Source organism: Alexandromys fortis, unplaced genomic scaffold (assembly GCF_014885135.2).
Source record: "Alexandromys fortis isolate MF-2015 unplaced genomic scaffold, M_Fortis_MF-2015_v1.1 scaffold_218, whole genome shotgun sequence".
NCBI lineage: Eukaryota > Metazoa > Chordata > Mammalia > Rodentia > Cricetidae > Alexandromys > Alexandromys fortis.
This window is the reverse complement of record NW_026068112.1, coordinates 1,910,888-1,932,330: the sequence shown is the minus strand read 5'-3', so window position 1 is coordinate 1,932,330 and position 21,443 is coordinate 1,910,888. Positions and strand designations below refer to the sequence as shown.

Below are 21,443 nucleotides of genomic sequence, written 5' to 3'. Positions count from 1 at the left end.
TTATACCCAGAAATAATTACACGGAAACTGTATTCTTTCAAACACTGCCTGGCCCGGCTAGGTCCAGTTTCTTATTGGCTAGCTCTTACATATTGTTCTAACCCATTTCTAATATTCTGTGTAGCCCATGAGCTGGCTTACCAGAGAGGATCTTAACCTGCGTCTGTCTGGAGTGGGAGCATCATGGCGACTCCTCCTAAGCTTCTTTCTCCCAGAATTCTCTTCTGTCTACTCCGCCTACCTAATTTTCTGTCCTATGAGGGCCGAGGCAGTTTCTTTATTATTAACCAATGAAATCAACAGATAAGATACAAGACCCACCTCCATCACACATAAATAAGAGTAAGTTTAAATTTTTTTGTGTGTGTGGTTTTTCGAGACAGGGTTTCTCTGTAGCTTTGGTGCCTGTCCCGGAACTAGCCCTTGTAGACCAGGCTGGCCTCGAACTCCCAGAGATCTGTCTGCCTCTGCCTCCTGAGTGCTGAGATTAAAGGTGTGCGCCACCATCGCCCGGCTGAGTAACTTAATTTTTAAAAAATATTTAAGATGATATGTAAACATGGGAAAAACTTATAAATGCAAAAAAATAGATCTTTGTTTCTTATATCATTTAAAATTAAAAATACTATTCACCATGATTATAAACATCAAATTTTTTGCCATAAAAAGGCAAAACTAACAAGTTGGGCATGGTAGCACACACCTTTAATTCCAGCACTCAGGAGGCAGAGGCAGGTGGATCTCTGTGAGTTGTGTAGTGATCTCTACAGAGAGTTACAGGTCAGCCAGGGATAAGAGACCCTGTCTCAAAACAAACAAACAATAGAATAGGAAGCTGGAGAGATGACTTAGTAATTAAGAGCACTGGCTGATAGTCCAAAGGACCCAGGTTCAATCCCTAGCACCAACACAGCAGCTCACAGCTGTCTGTAACTCCAGTTGTAAGGGATCCAACACCCTCATACAGACATACACGTAGGTAAAACACCAATGCCTATGAAATAAAATAATTTATATATGTGAAATAAAGTAGTTTTTGTTTAAAAGACAGAATAAGCAAAATATAAACAACTCTCAGTTCTTTCTCTAACACCATGTCTGCCTGCATGCTGCCTTGCTTCCCACCATGACAATAATGGACTAAACCTCTGAACCTTAGGTAAGCAAGTCACCACAACTAAATGTTTCCCTTTATAAGAGTTGCCGTGGCCAGGCGGTGGTGGCGCACACCTTTAATCCCAGCACTCCGAAGGCAGAGACAGGCAGATCTCTGTGAGTTCGAGGCCAGCCTGGTCTACAAGAGCTAGTTCCAGAACAGGCACCAAAAACTACAGAGAAACCCTGTCTCGAAAATCCAAAATAAAAATAATAATAATTAATAATAATAATAATAATAATAGTTGCCATGGTCATGCTATCTCTTCACAGCAATAGAAAACCCTAACTAAGACACAACTTGGTACCAGGGATAGGCCTGACCATGTTTGTTTTTTTTTTTTTTTTTTAAGAAATATGGCACTTGGGACTATAGAAAAACAGTTGAATGCTTTAAGTGCTGCTTAATGGGTCATCCTAGTAGGAGCATGGAAGACACTGGTGCTGAGTGTGATTTGAACTGTGTGCCTGGATCAAGAGCTTCCAGGGGAAAATATTAATATGTGGCCTAGAGATCATTCTTGTGATATATTAGTGAAGAATATGGCTTCTGCTTGCCCTGGTCCAAAGAGTCTGCCTAAGGCTGAAGTGAAGAGTTTTAGATTTCCTTGGAAAAGGCAATCTTATAACAGCCTAGTATAGACTCTGTCCTATGGTTATTGGTAGTTACTCTAATGAAGATTTATAATGAAAAGGAGCAAGCTGAGCAAGGTAAATAACAAAATGTAAAATCTGAGAAAAAAGGCCTACCAGGAAGTAGAATAGAGCTAAAACCCTATGTTCAAGGTGATAAACAGAATAAGAAATGGAATAAAGGGTATGGTGAACTCAGGACAAGATCTCACCCAGCTAAATTTCCAAATAAGAAGAAATTAAAGAAAAGCTTAGAGTTGAGTGTGGTGTTGCACGTATGCCAGCACTCTGAAGCAAAGGTGAGCAGATCTCTGAATTTGTGGCCAGCCTTGCCTACAGATTCAGTTTCAGGACAGCCAAGCTTAGGAAGTGAAGGAAACCATGAAAATAGAAAGCTGGTGAAGATGTAATTGAACAAGAGGGTCATGTTCTAGCTTTGGTAAGCAGCAGAACTCGGCAGCTTCAGTTAACTGGTTCTGGCTTTAGAGTAAGGATAGAAGAAAGGAGCTATGGAATTTGCTTCCAAGGCTAAAGAGAGTTGCTAATACCAGGCACATATCAGAAGTATCCCGAATGGAAGCTTAGAGAGGTCCTTGCATGAAGCTGAAAAGTTGAAGCCGGATTGCCCTGAAGACACCAAGATGCTGGAGAGGAGTGGGATACCTGCCAAGGAGAGCTGCTAACAGGAAGTAGAACCATGTCGAGAGAGAAATGTATGTTGCAGTCAACAAGCTGAAAGGAGTTGGAGATCTGAAGAGCATTTAGACATCAGACATGAAGATACAGAGTGTGGAGTTGCCCAGCTGGTTTTCAATCTTGCTTTGGTTCAGCATTTCCTTACACTTCCCTTCCCCACATTTTGGAATGGCAATGCATATCCTGAGCCATTATGTTGGAGTATGTGATCTGATTTTTTATTTTGATTTTACAGGGGATTACAGTTAAGAGATTATATGAATCTCAGGAGAGACTTTGAGCTTTAGACTCTTAACTAAGTTTGAGATTGTTACAAACTATGAAAACTTTTGAAGTTGGATTGAATGCACTTCTGCATTATGATATGGCTATAAGCCTTTGGGGATCAGGGAGTATAATGTGGTGTGGTCTGAAAGAAAATGATCCCCAAGAAAGTGGCACTATTAGGAGGTATGTTTTTTCTGGAGTAGGTATGGCCTTGTTGGAGGAAGTGTGTCACTGTGGAGGCGGGCTTTGAGATCTCGTATATGCCCAAGACATGCCCAGTGTCTCAGACCACTTCCTATTGCCTATTGAGTCAAGATATAAGAACTCTTGTAGGCAGAAGTTTCCTGTCTCAGAATTGCTCAGCCCCAAATATCCAGCAGCCACTTCCCAAATTACCACACAGAGGCCTAATATTACTTATAAATGCTCAACCAATAATTCAAGCTTATTATTAACTAGCTCTTACATTTTAAGTTAACCCATATTCCTTCCTTATTTACACTCGCCCACCTGGCAGTATCTTTTCTCAGTACACTCAGGCAAGTGTGCCCATCCTGCTCTCTCTGCATCTGGCTGGTGTCCCCTGACTCCTCCCTGCTCCTTCCTATCAACCTTAGTTTGGTCACCCTGTCTATACTTCCCACCTGGCTATTGGTCAATGAGTGTTTTATTAAACCAATTCAAGTGACAAATCTTTAGAGTGTATAAGAGGATTATTCTACAGCAAACTCTCAGTCTTCTCTAGCACCATGTCTACCCTGCATGATGCCTTGCTTCTCACCATGATAACAATGGACCAAACCTCTGAACTGTAAGCCAGCCACTACAATTAAATGTTTTCCTTTATAAGAGTTGCTGTGGTCATGGTGTCTCTTCACAGCAATAGAAACCCTAACTAAGAAAACCAGCCTCAGATACATAGTGAGGCTGTCTCCAAAAATTATAAAACTTCTTGAAAAAAAAAATAGTAGAAAAATCTGTATGATTTGGTATTTGAAAATGAGACTTCAGATCTAACACTAAAGACATGATCCACAAATGAAAAAAAAAATGTAACAAGCTAAACTTACCTAAAATTAAAAACGCCTCTATAAAAGACAACTTAGAGAATGAGCCAGGTGGTGCATGCCTTTAATCCCAGCACTTGGGAGGCAGAACCAGAAGGATCTCTGTGAGTTTGAGGCCAGCCCTGACTTGATGAGATATATATGACATATGACATTGTGTGCACATAGAAGTCAGTCAGTTCTTTCCTTCTACCATATTGGCCCCCGGATCAAACTAAGGTTAGGGTTTGGTGGCAAGTGCCTTTATCAGCTGAGCCTTCTTATTGGTCCCACAACTCTAATTAAAAAGAGCAAAATATCTGAACAGATATCTACTAAAGATATTCAACATTCTAATGAATGGAATCCCAGATCAAAACAATAGTATGGCATTAAATACAGCTAAAAGCCCAAATTGATTATGTCAAATACCAAGTACTAGTGTGATGGAGGAAAGTCATTGGTTAAATAAAAAAACTGCCTTGGTCCTGATAGGTTAGAACACAGGTGGGTGGAGTAAACAGAACAAAATGCTGGGAGGAAGAGGAAGTGAACTCAGACATCATGCAGCTCCTCTCAGAGCCAGAGGTGATGAAGCAAGCCGCCAGGTCAGACATGCTGAATCTTTCCCGGTAAGCGCACCTAGTGGTGCTACACAGATTATTAGAAATGGGCTAAATTAATATGTGAGAATTAGCCTAGAAGAGGCTAGATAATGGGCCAGGCAGTGTTTAAAAGAATACAGTTTGTGTGTTGTTATTTCGGGGCATAAGCTAGCCAGGTGGCCAGAGGCCGGGCTGTGGGAAGAGGCCCGCAGCTCCCACAACACTAGTGAGGACATGAAACAAATACAATTCTCCTTGCTGCAAGAATATAAAACGGCATAGTCACTTTGTGTGGTGTTTTGAATGAGAACAGCTCCTACAGGCTCGTATATTTATATGCTTAGTCCCTAGTTAACAAACTGTTGGGGAGGATTAAGAAGTATGGCCTTGCCAGGCAGTGGTGGCGCACGCCTTTAATCCCAGCACTCAGGAGGCAGAGGCAGGCGGATCTCTGTGAGTTAAGGTCAGCCTGGTCTACAAGAGCTAGTTCCAGGACAAGCTCTAAAGCTACAGAGAAACCTTCTGTGGAACGCCCCCCCACACACACACACACAAAGAGGCATGGCCTTGCTGAAGGAGGTGTACCACTACAAGTGGACTTTGAGGGTTAAAAAGCCCATGCCAAGACCAGCACGTCTCATCTGTCTGTCTGTCTCTCTCTCTCTCTCTCTCTCTCTGACTGTTGCCTGAGGATCATGATGTAAAGCTCTCAGCTACCTCTCTAGCACCATGTCTGCCTGTCTGCTACCATGCTCCCTGTCATGATGATGATGATGGACTATCTTTCTGAAACTGTAAACAAGCCCCCAGTTGAATGCTTTCTTTTATAAGAGTTGCCTTGGTCATGGTATCTTTTCATAGCAATAAAAACAATCATGCTCGCCTTTAATCCCAGCACTCGGGAGGCTGAGGCAGGTGGATCTCTGTGAGTTCGAGACCAGCCTGGTCTACAAGCGCTAGTTCCAGGATAGGCTCCAAGCTACAGAGAAACCACATCTCGAAAAAGCCAAAAAAAAAAAAAAAAGAAAGAAAGAAAGAAAGAAAGAAAGAAAGAAAGAATGAATCATGTTCCTATGTGTTGATCCAAGTGTACAGAAAAATTCATATCCAACACAAAAGACTCTACACAGGTGCTTAGAGCACCTTTCCTCATAACTGTCCCAAACTAGAAGTAATTAGGATGTCCTTCAATGGGGTGGATGAATTAGCAAACTGTAGGACATCCACACAATTAACTATTGATTGCTGAAATAAAGAAATATGCTACTGGAGCTGGAGTACTGACTGCTCTGCTCCTGCAGAGAACACAGGTTCAGTTCCTACCACCCACATGGCAGCTTACGTCAACTGCACACATGACACAAAGCTATTTAATAGAATGAATCTTAACGTACATAATTTTTGAAAACCAGAAGAACCCCAGACAATGACAAAATAACCTACTTTTATCTCAGAATATTTTATACAAACCCAGGGTCTTCAAACAGGGTGGAGAAAAAGACATGGAACTAAATAAGCAGAAATGAAGTCTATAAGCCTAAAATCAAAAGAAACACAGGAAAGTTGCTTGCTTCTTCAAGGGGTGCGAGTCAACAATTCAGCTATTGCTATATCTAAATACTGTAATATATCTATATACTTGAATAGAATGATTTTTAAAAAAAAATTGTTGGCAAAAACAAAGAGGACAAGAAAATATATAGCAGGTAAGAGAAACCAAGTTTCTTACTGTTCGAAGAGGCAAGCCAGCCTGAGCTATACAGTGACCCTGCCTCAAAAAAGAAAAGGTACCTTGATTCAAACTACAACCACCAAAAATAAATACAACATAACCAGTACAAATACAAAACACCCATTTTAATCTAATTAGGTGTCATCTTTGATAAAGGAGGACAAAACAAATATATCTGCATACAGATCAAGTTGCACACTCTCAGCCTTTTACAGATCCTCTGCTGCTTTGCTTTGATGAGGCTGGCTTCAAACTGGAGACCCTGATCCTCACTGGGCTGCACTGTTTCTCCCGTGTCTTTTAAGTATCAAAAGAAAAGTTTCCCTTTTGTTCCTGAGTTTCACCACATAACCCAGACTGGCCTCTTGGCAATCCTTAGTCTCCTATGTGCTGAGTATCCCACTACGCCTGGTTTAAAAATATTTTTGTTTGTAAATGTATACGTGTATTTGTAGAGACATATCCAAAGACATCGAATCCCTAGAGGCTGGAGTTACAGCTTTTACAGGACACCTTGCTTAAGAAAAACCCTGTCTAGAAATACCAAAAGAAAAAGAAAAAAAGATCTAAACTCTGGTTCTCTTGGTTGCAAATCAAGTGCTCTTAACCACTGAGTCATCTCTCCAGTCCTTACCAATATTTTTAAAGCATTTCCAGCCAGGTGTGGTGATACACACCTTTAATAGCAGCACTCCAGGGGCCAAAGGCAGGTAGATCTCTAAGTTCGAGGCCAACCTGATCTGTATAGTGAGTTCCAGGGCAGCCAAGGACTACATAGAGAGGCCCTGTCTCTAAACACAAAACAAGACAAAAACAACAAAAAGTATTTCCATGCAGAAAATTGACACTGGGCAAAAAGAATTTTAGCAACAGTAAAAACTGGCCCTGGCAAAGCCAATGAACTGTGTGGGTCAGCACCTGACGCTCCCAAGCTGGAGAAGAATGTGCTACACAAGGACTTTGCCTTTGGCTGCCCGCTCTCCCACAGCACCTGCCTGAGGCAAGAGAAGGACAGAAAGCTCGCCAGCTCTCCAACTGAACACCTCCAGCAGAACAAACAAGGGTTTATTGCTTAGGAAAGAATAAAAAGTTCCTTAAATCTGTAATTACAAGGCAATCAATTTGCAAATACAATCTACTCAAGCATATAAATTTCTGAAAAATGAATCTATTTGTCATTCAGGAAAATAAGTATAAGGCTCTAAGATTTTTTTTTACTATACAAATATAATCAAGTTATTCAGAAAGAAAAAGTTTGGCAATTACCTGTGAAACCAAAATTTGTTATCAATAGTAAAACCAAACTGATTCATTTCACTCCCACTAGAACGTAAAATTCCAGGCTTATTCTTTTTTGTTTGTTTGTTTTGAGACAGGGTCTGTCTATATAAACTGTAGATGTCCTAGAACTTGCTATGCAGACCAGGCTGGCCTCAAAGTTGAAGATCCACTGGCCTCTGCCTACTGAGTGCCAAAATTCAAGCCTCACCCGACTTGAAGATTTATGTATATGAATGTTGAGTATGTGTGTCCACAAGGTATTGAAAAGAGCAATGGATGCCCTGGAGTCTGAGCCCTTGCAATGTGGGTGCTGGAAACTGACCTGTATCCTCAAGAGTAGCAAGTGTTTTTAACCATTGAATCATCTCTCCAGCCCCTAGGGCTTATGGCTCTTGCAATTAATAGCATCTTTTAATATACATACATACATACATACATACATACATACATACATACATACATACAATAACCCTCATAGTATGTTCAATAGACAAACACCTTGCACGTTTTGTAGATGAGAAAACTAGCAAAAGAAGAGCATTTCCAAACTTCCCAAGGTTATCACATCTTCCACAAGCTCCAAATACTCAGTCCATTTCCCAATTTTAAAATACACTAACTAAAACCTAGACAAACTTAAGAAACTTCTGCTGGATCAAGGAGCAATTTCCTTATTTTCATTGAACAGTTCTGTAATAACCAGCCTAAAAGCAACTGAAGAGTATCCACACAAGCAGTTAACAAGCAGATGGCTCCACTCTTTCCAAAACGAAATAAGCAAATCACTTGTGTATGGAGTCCATAGAATACAAAGATCTATTAGTTCAGTCTTGATCTGTGGTCTGGCATTCAAATCTATCACATTTTGGATAAAGTTGGGGGTACAGTTCAATAGAATGAGTGTTTTACAGTAGAGCTGATCTTGTTGGAAGAGATCTAAGCGAGATAGCCCTGAGGGTGTGAGAGTGGAAGAGCTGGCCACATCCCTTCTCTGCCATGTGGTGGTGAGGGCAAGGAAAGATGCACCCCCTACTCTGCCGCCTGACCCCCTCACCAGCTGCAACACTCGCCTGGGCAGCAAGCACAGTAGAGCCGACCCTGCTGGCAGAGGCATGAGCGAGCCAGCCCTGATGTTGTGAGCATGAAAGAGCTGTTTCCCATTATTCATCTGTCATGTGGAGGCATAGGCATGGGCATGGGCATGGGAGTGGGGGTGGGGGTGTCCCCTCCATCAACACCTGGGGCAGGTGAAAGAGTTGGCCCTGACACCAAGAGTAAACAAAAAGAAAGTTTAAAAAAAAAAAAATGAGGGGCTAGAGAGATGGCTCAGTGGGTTAAGAGGACTGACTTCTCTTCCAAATGATTGGGTTCAATTTCCAGCACCTATGGCAGCTAATAACTGTCTGTAAACTTGTTCCAAGGGATCCAACACCCTCACCCAGACATACATGCAGGAAATACACTAATATACATAAAATAAAATATTAAGAAAAACAATCTTGACTTAAAAAAAAAGAGTGTTTTGGCATACATAGACCCTAGGTTTAACTCCAACACACACACACACACACACCCCAAAACAAGTTTTTGATAGCTTAAGTAAAAACAAAACATTTTTTTAAAAGATGTTTCTTGCTGAGTGGTGGTAGCCTATGCCTTTAATCCCAGCACTTGGGAGGCAGAGGCAGGCTGATCTCTGAGTTAGAGACCAGCCTAGTCTACAGAGCATGTTTAAAGAGAAACAGGACTATACAAAGAAACCCTATCTCCAAAAACCAAACAAACAAACAAAAATCACCATACATGTTTCTCCATTGGGTGTGATGGCTCAACAGGTCAAGATGGAAGAACATCGAGGGCAGGCTACCTGGCTACACAGCAACTCTGAGCAACCTCACATGTTGCCTCAAAGTTGCATGTGGTAATATGCAAGTGAGAAGATCAAGAGTTCTAGACCAGCTTCTACTAAGTAAGTAGTTTCACAATAAGAGACGTTCACTGGAGGATGAACATAAGGATGCTCAAACACAAGGCCTCATTTAGCAACTCAAATACCTAGTGTTGGGAACAGCTCCAGGGGAACCTTGCTGGGCTGGCAGAGGCAGTAGTAAGAAATGACTCGCAGCAGAGTGCCTGACGTTTAACTAAGAGCATTTCACAAAACACATTCCTGAGCCGGCAGAAATTCACCTGAAGACAGACTTTAGGTATATATTTTAATATCATATCAACTTCTCATCTTTAGTCACCTCAACTCCCAACAGGCTACGGCAAAACAAAAGATTTAAGATTTATTTTTATGTAGGTCTCTGTGTGCTCACACAAATGTGCCCAGAAACCCCTGGAGCTGGAGGGGATGGCTGTAGTTGCCATCTGGGTGCTGGGGACTGAACTCTGGCCCTGTAGGAAAGAAGTGACTGCTCTTAACCCCTGAGCCATCTCCCCAGCACCATCAATGGAAAGGATTTAAATCCAGGTAGCATCTTGCAGTAAGAGACAGAGAAAAGCATAGCTACAACAAGGCATGAGAGGCAGGGCCCCGCAGCACGTGAGGATGAAGACACTGTCAATGCAGTGATAAATATAGGCGCAGTCACTTACAACATAAGGTGACAGGAGCTGGGCGGACTAGGCAGGAAAGTGGAATCAAATGAAAGGCAGCCTCTCATCAGCTGCTCCTAGCACTGGGTTTCAGAGCTTCCTTCTTCTAAGCTACCATCCTTATACAGTCCTAGACAGTCCAAGAGGGAAAAATGGTCTGAAATTCTTTTAATTCTAATAGCAATTTTTCCTCACCAGCCACGGAAATGTATTCAACCAAATAAAAACAAAATATGCAGGAAACTATGGGTACAAATATATACACAACTGTATTCTCAGTACATAAGAATAAAATCCAAACTTATAGTCAGGCATGATTGCTCACGCCTTTAATCCCAGCAGAGGCAGGCAGATCCCTGAGTCTACAGATTGAGTTCCAGGCCTGCCAGGACTACATAGAGAAACTCTGGTGGGGGAGAGAGGGAAGCAACTTGTTGGCACTGCTTTCAAGGCCTTTTTTGTATTTCATTTTAACCTTCCTTTCCAGTTTTATGGCACCAGCCTGCAAACAGCAGCTTTAGGACCTTTGCTATCTTAAGAACTTCTGGCATCTCCCTCCCATAGACCCTCAGCCTATGAAACCCTTCCTCTTTCTCTACTACTGAGATCACACTTGTCCCTCAGTTTCCCTTTAAAAGCCTTCTGTAGGAGCCAATGGGAGGGACTCAGAAGTTCAACCCCAGGAAGCCATGGTGGGAGGAGAGAACTTACTCCTGATAAAGCTGTCCTCTGACCTACACACAGCACTGTGTCTGCCGCATGCTCACAACACACAATTTTAACTGTATAAAAGCCTTCTGTGAACCATCTAACCCCTTATCAATCTTAAGCGTATCCACTCTTCCTCTGAATTCCCACTCCGTTCCTCATTCACCTCCATTACTTTATTTTGCTTTTCACAGAGTAAACTATTTCTAGTACCTCCTCCACTGCAAAGCAAGCTTCTCAAGGGCAGAGAGCCAGACTACTGACTCACAAGCCTAGTGATACTTGACACACAGTTTGTGCCTAACAGTGGAACCAGCTGACATGAAGTGGGCCGACATGAGAAAAAAAATACACTTACAGTGGTGGACCACCTGCCTAGCATGCATACGGCCTAGCAGCCTCAGGATGAACTAGACATGACCCAACAAGCACTCAAACAAACAAAACCCAAACAGCGAGCTGGCAAGATGATGGCTCACTGGGAAATGCTCTTCCCTGGAAGGCTTGTCCCGAGTTCTCTTCCCTGCACCCACATAAAGGTGAAAGGAAAGGAAGTGGACTCCAAAGTTATCTTCTAACCATCATAACATATGTTTCTGCACACATGAATACCCATACATGTGTGTATTCACTATTCACACATATGCACACTACTAATACACCTATTGTTAGCAATGCCATCATCCATTGAATAATTTTTATTTATTTATTTTGGTTTTTGGGACAGGGTTCCCTGGCTGTCCTGGAACTCACTTTGTAGACCAGGCTGGCCTTGAACTCACATAGATCACCTACCTCTGCCTTCAGAGTGCTGGGATAAAGGCGTGAATGAAAGGTCCACCGCCTAAAGGACCAATGAATAATCTTACCACAGATTATGTTCTTAAAGCACTTTGCTGTGATCATAAATTAAAATGTTTGCTTGTCAGGTAACTCTCTCTGTTTATCTACCATTTCATAAGAATTATTCCCAATGAGGCTCAGCTTCTAAAATACTTATCCAAGACAGCATGGTAATAAAGCCCTCACCTAAAACAAACCAAAATTAACTATTAGTGGTTAATAGTGGTGGCTGAAAAGTTCACCACAAATTAAGAACTAGCCCTTATGCTACTAATCAAAGACTCTCTTTTCAAGGGTGGGGTAGAAGGGCAAAGGGGTTTAGATGGGGTTCTCTATGTAGCCCTGGTTGGCCTCAAACTCACTATTAGACCAGGCTGGCCTCAAACTCACAGAGACCCGCCCGCCCCTGCCTCCTGAGTTCTGGGATTAAAGGCGAGTGCCACCACGGCCTGAAAGTCCTTGTCTTGGTCACAGCAATCAACACAAGTGATTTCCAAGGGAAGGTAAGAGCATTCTCAATTACTATTGCTTGTTTGCAGCCTCACTCAGGAGACAAGACGTATTTTTGAAGTAAGAAGGATGGCTGTCGTGGTTCCTTTGCTAGGAACAGAGAAAAGCAGCAATAGCAAGGGCAAAGAAAGCTTGCTTTAGACCCCGCCTCTTATCCAAATTAACAACATGACATAAAGGATAAATAAAAACATAAGTCACATTTCACAAATAGAAACAAGGTTCAACTGCTATCCATTTTTACAGGAAAGTAACTTGATTTTAAGTGGCTAGTTGCCATCAAGAATAGTGTACTATCCAAAGTCCCCACCCCCAGCTGTGGAGCTACAGGCAGCTGATGACTGGGGGAGGAACTTACTTTAAGAATACAGCCAGGAAAACTACCACTGGGAGAGTCCCTGGTGCCCCAGTGGGTGACCTACATCCATGCCCATATGCACAGCACTAATTGGACTGAGTGGGTTAAAAATAATTAGAGGGGGGCAGGCGGTGGTGGCGCAAACCTTTAACCCTAGTACTCAGGAGGCACAAGCAGGCAGATCTCTGTGAGTACGAGGCCAGCCTGGTCAAAGAGTGAGCTCCAGGACAGGCTCCAAAGCTACACAGAGAAACCCTGTCTCCAGAAAAAATAAAAAAATTTTAAAAAATTTTAAAAAATTAGGGGGTTAGAGAGATGGCTCAGTGGTTAAGAACTCTGACTCTTCTTCCAAAGGACCCAGGCTCAATTCCTAGCATCCAAATGGCAGCTCAAAACTGTTTGTAACTCCAGTTCCAGGGGAATCAACACCCTCACAGACATACATGCAGGTGAAACACTAATGCATATAAAAAAATAAATTTTTTAAAATTATATAATTAATTAATTATAGAAGGACATGAAGTTGGGAAGGAGATGTCATGAGAGGTTCCTTTTTTTTTTTTTTTTGATCTTTCGAGACACAATTTCTCGGTAGCTTTTGGTTCCTGTCCTGGAACTAGCTCTTGTAGACCAGGCTGGCCTCGAACTCACAGAGATCCGCCTGCCTCTGCTGGGATTAAAGGCGTGCGCCACCACCGCCCGGCTCATGTGAGGGTCCTAAGTAGAGTTGGGAGAAATTGAGATAGATGTAATCAAGATACACTGTATAGATCTGTGTAACTTCTAAAGAATAAAAATTAAGGAACTTGACTATTAACAGTCAATAACCAAAACATATTTTAAAAATGGGAAGGAAACTTAAGAGCTGGATTTAATTCTGGCTGTCACTCAAAGCAGTACCCTTTCTCCTCACAAAACAGGGCTAATTTACTCCTATCCATTCAGCAAATACTCACAGAAGAAAGGCAAGGTACCACTGCACTTTTGGCTAGCGATTCAATACACACAACAGTCAACACAGTCCCTGCCCTGAGGAGCTCTGAAGCTCCCTACAAGAGGCTGAAGTTCCAATGCATAGGCACCGCACTGCAAACTGTAACACAGCAGACACTGCAAGATGGCACAGCGATCGGCATCCTTTCTTCTGTCTCTTAACTGTGCACCTTTGCGGCAGGCTGACAGCAAGTTCCACGGAAGTAAGCACAACTGTACAGACCACTTGCTGAGGAACTGGCTTCCCTTTACTCTGGAGTTCCGCCCTTCATAAGTCACTATTTGTTAGCCAAGTCCTAGCTACTGACTTCCAGTATAACCATAATGATAAAGAACAATGAGCTGAGAACAGTCTAGAACAGTCCATAACTATCGTGTTGTTCTGAGAATGTAGCTTAGCATGTGAGCTCCATTCCCTATACCAGACAAAGGAGTGTCCCTGCAAACCTTTGCTTCCCACTGCCCCCCCCCCCCCCCGTGATTCTTGTGCATACCAAAGTGTGAGAACTTTGCCATCATCATTCCCTTTGCTCGACAATCATTTCAAGCATTATTACCCAAGTCTACCTGGAATATGTGGGCCAAAGAGAAATCAATTTTTTAAAAGGGTCTTAAGATACTTAACAGTCAATGTTTCATGACTCACTCAACTGTAAAAATACTTATTGCATCAAACTCTTTGTTCAATGATTTTCAAACGTTCACATGGAACAGGAAAAAAATCCCTGAATAAACAAACTGTCACATACAACATAATTCATCTTATGCTTTACCTTAACAAGGAAAGGCTGATGGTACATTACCAGGTAGCTATTAAGGAGGAAGGCACATACTCTGACATTTTCTCACCTGCATCATGACTTTGAATGCCAACAAGCCAACCCTAAGGGTCCGTGCTTGAAATGCACACTCCCCAGATCAGGTTTGGCAGTGTGCATGCTGTGCAAGTCTGACCACCTGAGTTCGATTCCTGGAACCCACCTCAAGGTTGGATGCACTGTGAAAATGTCTGTAGCCCCAGCCACCCCATGAGCAGATAGGAAGTAGAGACATGAAAATTTGCCCCAACATTTAGAAGCCCTCAGTGTGCCTTGTGCATTTGTATGCGCGCACACACAAAGATCCCAGTACCTGGCCAAAAACATACAAACATAATCTCAAATGCAGCCTTGAGTACATAATAGGCAGCTCCAAATCCACTACATACTGCAACTCTCCAAAAGGAAACTGTCAGAAATCAATCAAGTGTCTTTACACCTATTCTAACCTTACAGAAATTAACCTGAAGCCAGTTACTTCACACACTATATAATTAGTGCAAAGATTTTGGTTCTGCTTTTGAAAGCATCTTTCACACACTGGCCTCAAGGTATGTGCACATCAAAGGGAAGACATTTAGTACACATTAGACTGGGAAAACTATAAGGTGGAGACTAACACTGTTAGTCAAGAAAACCTCCCATCTGTAATAAAATCTAGAGCCCAGCAGGCTTCTTCACACTGCAGTACCGAGTCCTGGAACATGATTCTCTCTTAAACCCGTCACAATCTAGTCAGCCTCCATAGGATAAAGCAGAAAGTGAGCCAGTACTGGCTCCAGCTGACAACTACCCCAGGACTCGAGCCTTGGTGTGCAGACTAGGAGCAGCACAAAGAAACAGGTGCTCTTACTAACATTCAGGTCTGTGCCCACTTCAATCTCAGGCACTGTTCTCTCACACCTCTACCACCTGTCCAAACTGCAACACGAGGGCTGGAGTAAAAGCTGTGCACCGGGAAGAGTTTAAAAATAGGGAGAACTCTCCAAGCCCCATTATCAAGGTCCAGACACCCGCCTGTGACTTGGTGTATAATCCTAAAGGTACACAGTAATAATCCAGCTATGCCTAACTCAGACTCCACCGCTTTCCCAAGACAACGGAGAGGTTAAGAACTTGAGTAAGAAGACAAATTAAAGAGCTCAGGCTGGAAATATAGCTGAGTTGGTAGAGTGCTTGCCTACCAAGCTGGAAGCCCTGCATCCCTGGGTTCCATCCCAGCACCACATGAAGCCAACAAAATGGCACACACCTGTAATCAATCTCAGCACTCAGGTGGAGGCAGGATGACCAAAAATTCAAGGTCATTCTAAGCTACTTAGTGAGTGTGAGGTCTGCCTGGGCTATGTGAGAACCTGCCTCAAATAGATAAATAAGTCTCTAAAGCTAAATTAGTACCTGATTTCTCTCCTCTGACTTGAAAACTTAAGGGAAGGGAGGGAGAGACATACTGAGGTCTCAGAAGTTATCGACCAGCTTAGAATTGTCACTACTACTACTTCTACAACAGTACCATAGAAGTTTCAAAGGCTCTGGAGATCAGAACACCAGCAGCTGGAAGAGGACAAAGCAATACCATGAAGATTTTCTATCATCCTCGGCCTTCCAGAGAGAAATTCTCCAGGCAGTGTTTCTTTCCCCTGCCACCTAAGATGACAAAAACTACTCTCACCCATGGACAGTACCAAAACATTAGATTCTACTTTCAGGTTCCTGGCCTGTATTGCGGGCCAAGGCAAAGCCCTCTCCCAGGGGTCCACAGGATCACTCTTATCTTCGCTGCAACGACTCCTTTACAGCTGGGCTCTCTGCTGCCGACTGCAATAAAGGCAAAAAGCCACCAACTGTATCTCTTGGCTTATGCACTCATGGTAGATGACATTAGCTGCAAATGACCTACAACTTTAATACACTTATAACTTTTATATATTGCAAATCTAAAAATAAAAGGCTGAATCAGAGTTAATTTCCAAAGGGAAAGCAAAATAACTCTAAAAGTTTCTGACAAAAGAAATCATCAGTCGCAGATTTGGGGTTGTCTAGAAAATAAGTACCTGGGTACTCAGGTACAGAGCATCAAAAGTCATTACTGCATTCAGTATCTTAAAGCTCTCACAAAGACTAAAAACACACTGCCAGAGAATATTAGAAAATAGTCTGTAATACAGTAATAAAAAAAGCAAGCATCTATTTCCAGAAAGGTCAGAGGAAATGTACAAAAGCTCCAAACGCACGCGTCAGTGAGCTACTCCTTCTCGGAGCGGAAAGATGAGGAAGCAGAAGGAATGATTTCACAGAGCAATAGTAATGGGCACAAAAGTGGAAAGAAGGGAACCAACTCCTCTGGAAGATACAGTCAGTACAGACCTTAGGCGAATCAGCTTTGCAAAATGAAAACAGGCAGGTGTGAAACTTGTAATTAAAATGAAATGTTTAAAAAGATTTATGTGGAAAATCCCATCATGGAAGGGGTGAGCCCATGTGTCGTGTGTATTGAGGGGCGGGGGGGATACAATATAGATGCAGTAGAGGAATTCTGGGTTGAAGGAGGATGGAGACAATGAATGCATACAGCACCTACAAGCCAACCAACAACCACTATACAATTTTAGTACAAAGTACAAACTCATAAGCACAACACAGCTTAGAGCAGTGGAGGTCTGGGTTGAAACTGCCAAGACAAGGCAATATTCTGGGAGCTTTAAGGGCTGTGGTGGTGACGGTGAGCCACCTAAAGGAGTATGGTGAAGGAAGCCGCTGCAGCAGAAGGTAGTTGCGAGAGCAGAAGAGGCCTTACAAAGAGAAGGGAAAGCTATCTGGAGGAACAAGTAAGATAAAGTGTAGGATTGCAACAGCACAGAGCAGGAGGAAAATGGAGAAGGCAAAGACCTAAGGCAATTGCAGGGGGGGGGGGAGGGAGTAGGAGCTAGGAAAGCACTACCGAAGTGTAAGGAGTGTGCACGTGGGAAGACAGGAAGCCAGAAAAGGGACGCACTCAGAGAAATGTGGCCATGGAGAAATCAGATTGGAAATTAGGTTGCAATATCAGGATAGGAAGAAAAACTAGTGTCAACCCCTCCCCCAAAAAACGCGTGCGATGATACGGTATACTCGAGATGGCATGACTACAAAGAGGGAAGAAAAGGCCAAGCGGATACAAAAATGTCGGTTTGCTTTACCATAATGGGGGAGTAACTAAGAAAAGGAAGGGGGGCTTAAGGTAGGGGAAGAGATGATGCCTCCAGAGAAAAAGCAGCTGACCACAGGTCCTACCGGGTCTAGAGGGTCTGAGGGGAGTGGCAGAGACCAGGTAACTGTGATGCTAAAGATGAGAACTTGGGGAGGATACAGTACTGGCTGGGTCAGTACAGAGCAGAAAGCAGCGTGCCACAGGAGAAGGCAAAGGGTTTGCGAGCAGCCAAAGGCATGGGGACAGCGGGGATGGTGGGGCAAGGGCACAAACTGGAGACGCCAGGAAGAAGGCTCCAAGCCGAGTCGCGAAGGCCCGCGGGGCGCGAGGGTCGCGGCAGGCTCGCGAGCTGGGGGAGGTGCGGCCTGAGTGACAGGGTGGGGGGGTCAGGACAGGCGAAGGGTAAGGGGACGGGGCGTGGCGGCCGCGATACTCACACCTCCAGGATGCGGTCCCCCTTGCGCACCCCGGCCCGGTCGGCCGCCCCCCCGGGCAGCACGGCGCTCACATGCTGCAGCGGCGCGTACAGCTCCCCGTTGATGCTCCGCAGTTGCCCGCCCTCGCTCACTTGGCCCCGCACGTTGAAGCCGTAGCCGGACTCGGACTTGACGATGCGCACGACCCGCGGGCCGCCGCCTCCCCCGCCGCCGTTCCCGGCGCAGTGGAGCCCAGACCCTCCGCCGCCGCCTCCATTCCTGTGAGGGGCTGAGGGGTGAATCCCTTCCCCGTCCTCGTCCGCCATCTTGCGAGCGAGCAAGCGAGCCGTCCCCCGCCCCCCTACGCCTCTACTCCTGCGCGTGCCCGCCCCCGTCGGCAGCCGCGCGACCCCGGCGCGCGCCCGCTCCGCCGACCGCTGGAGCTAGCCGGCCGCCGCGCTGCGGGGGGGAAAAGGGAGCAGGGGCGGGGGAAGTGGACGGTTGGGTGCTTTGGGGCTTCCTGGGAGATGTAGTTCGGGGGAGGGGTGCATGACGCATCCGGGAACAAAGCCTTCTGGGAGTTGTGGTTTATTGGGCTTTGGATTCTGGTAGGTGTTTTCTTGGTTGGATGTTGAACATCTTTTGCTTTGTTTTGTTTTTTTTTGTTGTTGTTGTTGTTTTTGTTTTTAGAGACAGGGCTTCCATGTGTAGCCCTGACTGTGTAGACCAGGCTGGCCTCGAATTTGGAGATCCTCCTGCCTTTACCTCCTAAGTGCTGGAATTAAAAGCATGTGCAACCACTGCCTGGCTTACTTTATTCCTTTCTGTAGAATGCAACATTTCCAAGTAAGAGTGTCTTAGTCCCTGATCCTTTAAGGAAATAGCACTCATCAGAGCTGTTACATGATGCTTTGGTGGATCAGAACTAACATGCTGAAGCTAATTATGTTCCCTTTGTCTTTGATTTGTAGACTCTTAGATGTTCTACAACATCTACTAAACAGTAGCAGATTAACTTGGGACCTTATCAGTCGGGTAAAATCAGACACCAGACTGGAGTTGCTCAGATTTCTATTTTCGTTATTTCTGTTCTTACTCCTCTTGCTGTGACCAGGCACTCTACACGGTATCAGTTTATATTCTGGTAGGTAGCCAAAAACGTCCATTGCTGTGTTTTCAAAGAATTCTCTGGTGCTATTGGGAGAAATAAATGAGACAAAGACAACTTCAAAACTATTGCTAAGTTGAAATTATTGGCCACTCTAATATCCAGTTCTAAATCATGGAGACTGTTGTTTTCTTCCACACACGCTTTCTGTACGTCTGTAGTTAGCTTACGTAAAGTTGCAATACGTGAAAAAATAACTGAGCTTTAGATTGTGTTACATAATCGCTGACTTTTGCCATGCTAAGGTTCCGTTTCCCAACACATGAAATAAGGAACCGAATTCTCGATTGCTGGGTCATCGCCCAAGATGAATATACAAATGAATGAACAATTTAAGGCTGCAGTGAATCACGAACAGCAACTAGTGGCCTGTCCCAGCTCACAGAAGGCAGGGGCAGGCGGATTTCTGAGTTCAAGGCCAGTCTGCTCCACAGAGAGAATTCCAGGCCAGCCAGGGCTACACACGGAAACCCTGTCTCGACAAACAAACAAAATAAGAAAAAAAGGAAGAAGGGAAGGAAGGGAGGGAGGGAGGGAGGGAGGGAGGGAGGGAGGGAGGGAGGGAGGGAGGGAACTTACTTGTTCTTCACGTTCTTTGTCCTAAGGGGATACATTTCTTCATCTTTCAAAGCCACATGCTAGCGCAACTCCACAACTCGGAGCAGTGACCCTGCTGGAGTAACCAGCCGGGAGCCTGCACTCTCGGCACACAGCAGACGATGAGAGGAAGAACTCTCTTTCTCCACATTACCATGTGCCAAACACCTGTACAGCTCGTCAACCACCTCCAGCACTATCTCAGTCCCTATGTGGAGGAAAAAGGGGGCTTGAGAGGCTACACAACTGAAACGATGAACACAAAAGAGGGGGATGATTTCTGAAAGCAGCAAACACCCTCCTGAGAGCGTTTATGGGCTATGCCAAGTTCTTAGGATCACAGGTTAGGTAGGGGAAATAATGAAGGGATTAAGAGATTGTGAAAAATACTGGAGACACAAAGTCATTACAGTTAGAGCCTGCATATGAAGGTAAAAAAATGATTTGAATTATAAATAAAAGGAAGAAAGGTGATCTTGTTTTACAACAAAGCTAATTGATTAGTTTTCAAATACTGAAATAAAAAAGGGGCAATGAGTTTTGCTCCAATATATTGTTGGAATTTGGTTTGAACATGAATCATTTGGCTTGAATTGAACACTGCATGGAAAGAACGTGTTGCTAGAAGAACTAGTTGTTTCTGCCAAGCCCACGCCTTTAAGCCCAGCATTCAGGAGGTAGAGGCTAGCTGATCTCTGTGAGTTGAGGCCAGTGTGGTATACATAGAGAGTTCCAAGACAGCCAGGGGGCTACATGGTGAGACCATCTTTAAAAAAAAAATCTAATAGTCTTTTAGTTTTTGTTTATTTATTAAAATACTTATTAAAAATATATGCTGGGTGGTGGTGGTGCACACCTTTAACCCCAGTACTCAGGAGGCAGAGGCAAGAGGATCTCTGTGAGTTTAAGGCCAACCTGGTCTACAGAGCAAGTTCCAGAGCATGTATATATGTACATATGTATGTGTATGTGTTTGTATTGTGCATATATGTGTGTGTATGTGTGTGTCTGTACTGAGTGGGGGCTTAGTGGTTAAGAGACTGGCTGCTCTTCCAGAGGTCCTGAGCTCAATTCCCAGCAACCACATGGTGGCTCACAACCATCTTATAATGAGCTCTGATACCCTCTTCTGTCATGCAGGCATACATGCAAATAGATCACTCATATACATAAATAAATAAATCTTTTTAAAAATATATATACCAAATGGGACTAAGGATGTCAGCCAGTGGGTAGACCACCAGCCTAGCGTGCAGGAAGCCTCTGCTTAAATCCCTAGTAACATATAAACAAGATGTGATACACTCCCAGCACTCAGAACATAGAGGCCTTGAGAAAATCAAAAGTTCAAGGCTCAGCTATGCACCAAGTTCAAGGCTAGCCAGCTCTATAAGAGACCCTTTCACACACACACACACACACACACACACACACACACACACACACAGAGTGTACATTCTGTTCTAGGCTTTATAACAGTGATGAGGGATGCATAGATAAACGAGATATCTACAGACTCCAAGAAAATCAATAGTGTGTAGTCAAACATAAAACTGCACCTGCCCCCTCACGCGGCTGTTCCGTTTCCACTCGCACACCTGGGAAATAACACTTTATGAAGAAAGTCATTTCAGTATTGTTTGTAGTAAGTGTAGTTTGGAAACAGCCTAATAACAGTCGCTGATTAGATTACGATACTCGCAATGGAAAACTGAATCACTTTAAACAAAAGGAACAAGGAAGCTCTTTATGGCATGAGATGCACTCGCAGAGACTGTGCAGTTACGTGAGAACGAGACGAAACACAGTCTGCAGAACATCATATT

The 21,443-nt window shown here is 43.8% G+C and overlaps 1 protein-coding gene across 4 annotated transcripts in view; it reads right to left on the bottom strand.

The window, feature by feature from the left end:
* Nucleotides 1–18,355, bottom strand: part of Snx27 (sorting nexin 27) — an 86,073-nt gene extending 67,718 nt beyond the window's left edge. For 2 of the 4 annotated variants that reach the window (XM_050124556.1, XM_050124555.1), the window contains exon 1: nucleotides 17,874–18,355. In XM_050124556.1, coding sequence (XP_049980513.1) covers nucleotides 17,874–18,178 — 305 coding nt within the window. In that variant the 5' untranslated portion in view covers nucleotides 18,179–18,355. The remainder of the gene's footprint in view (nucleotides 1–17,873) is intronic. The other 2 variants (XM_050124554.1, XM_050124553.1) reach the window with 2 other exon arrangements.
* Between the last annotated feature and the right edge of the window lie 3,088 nt (nucleotides 18,356–21,443).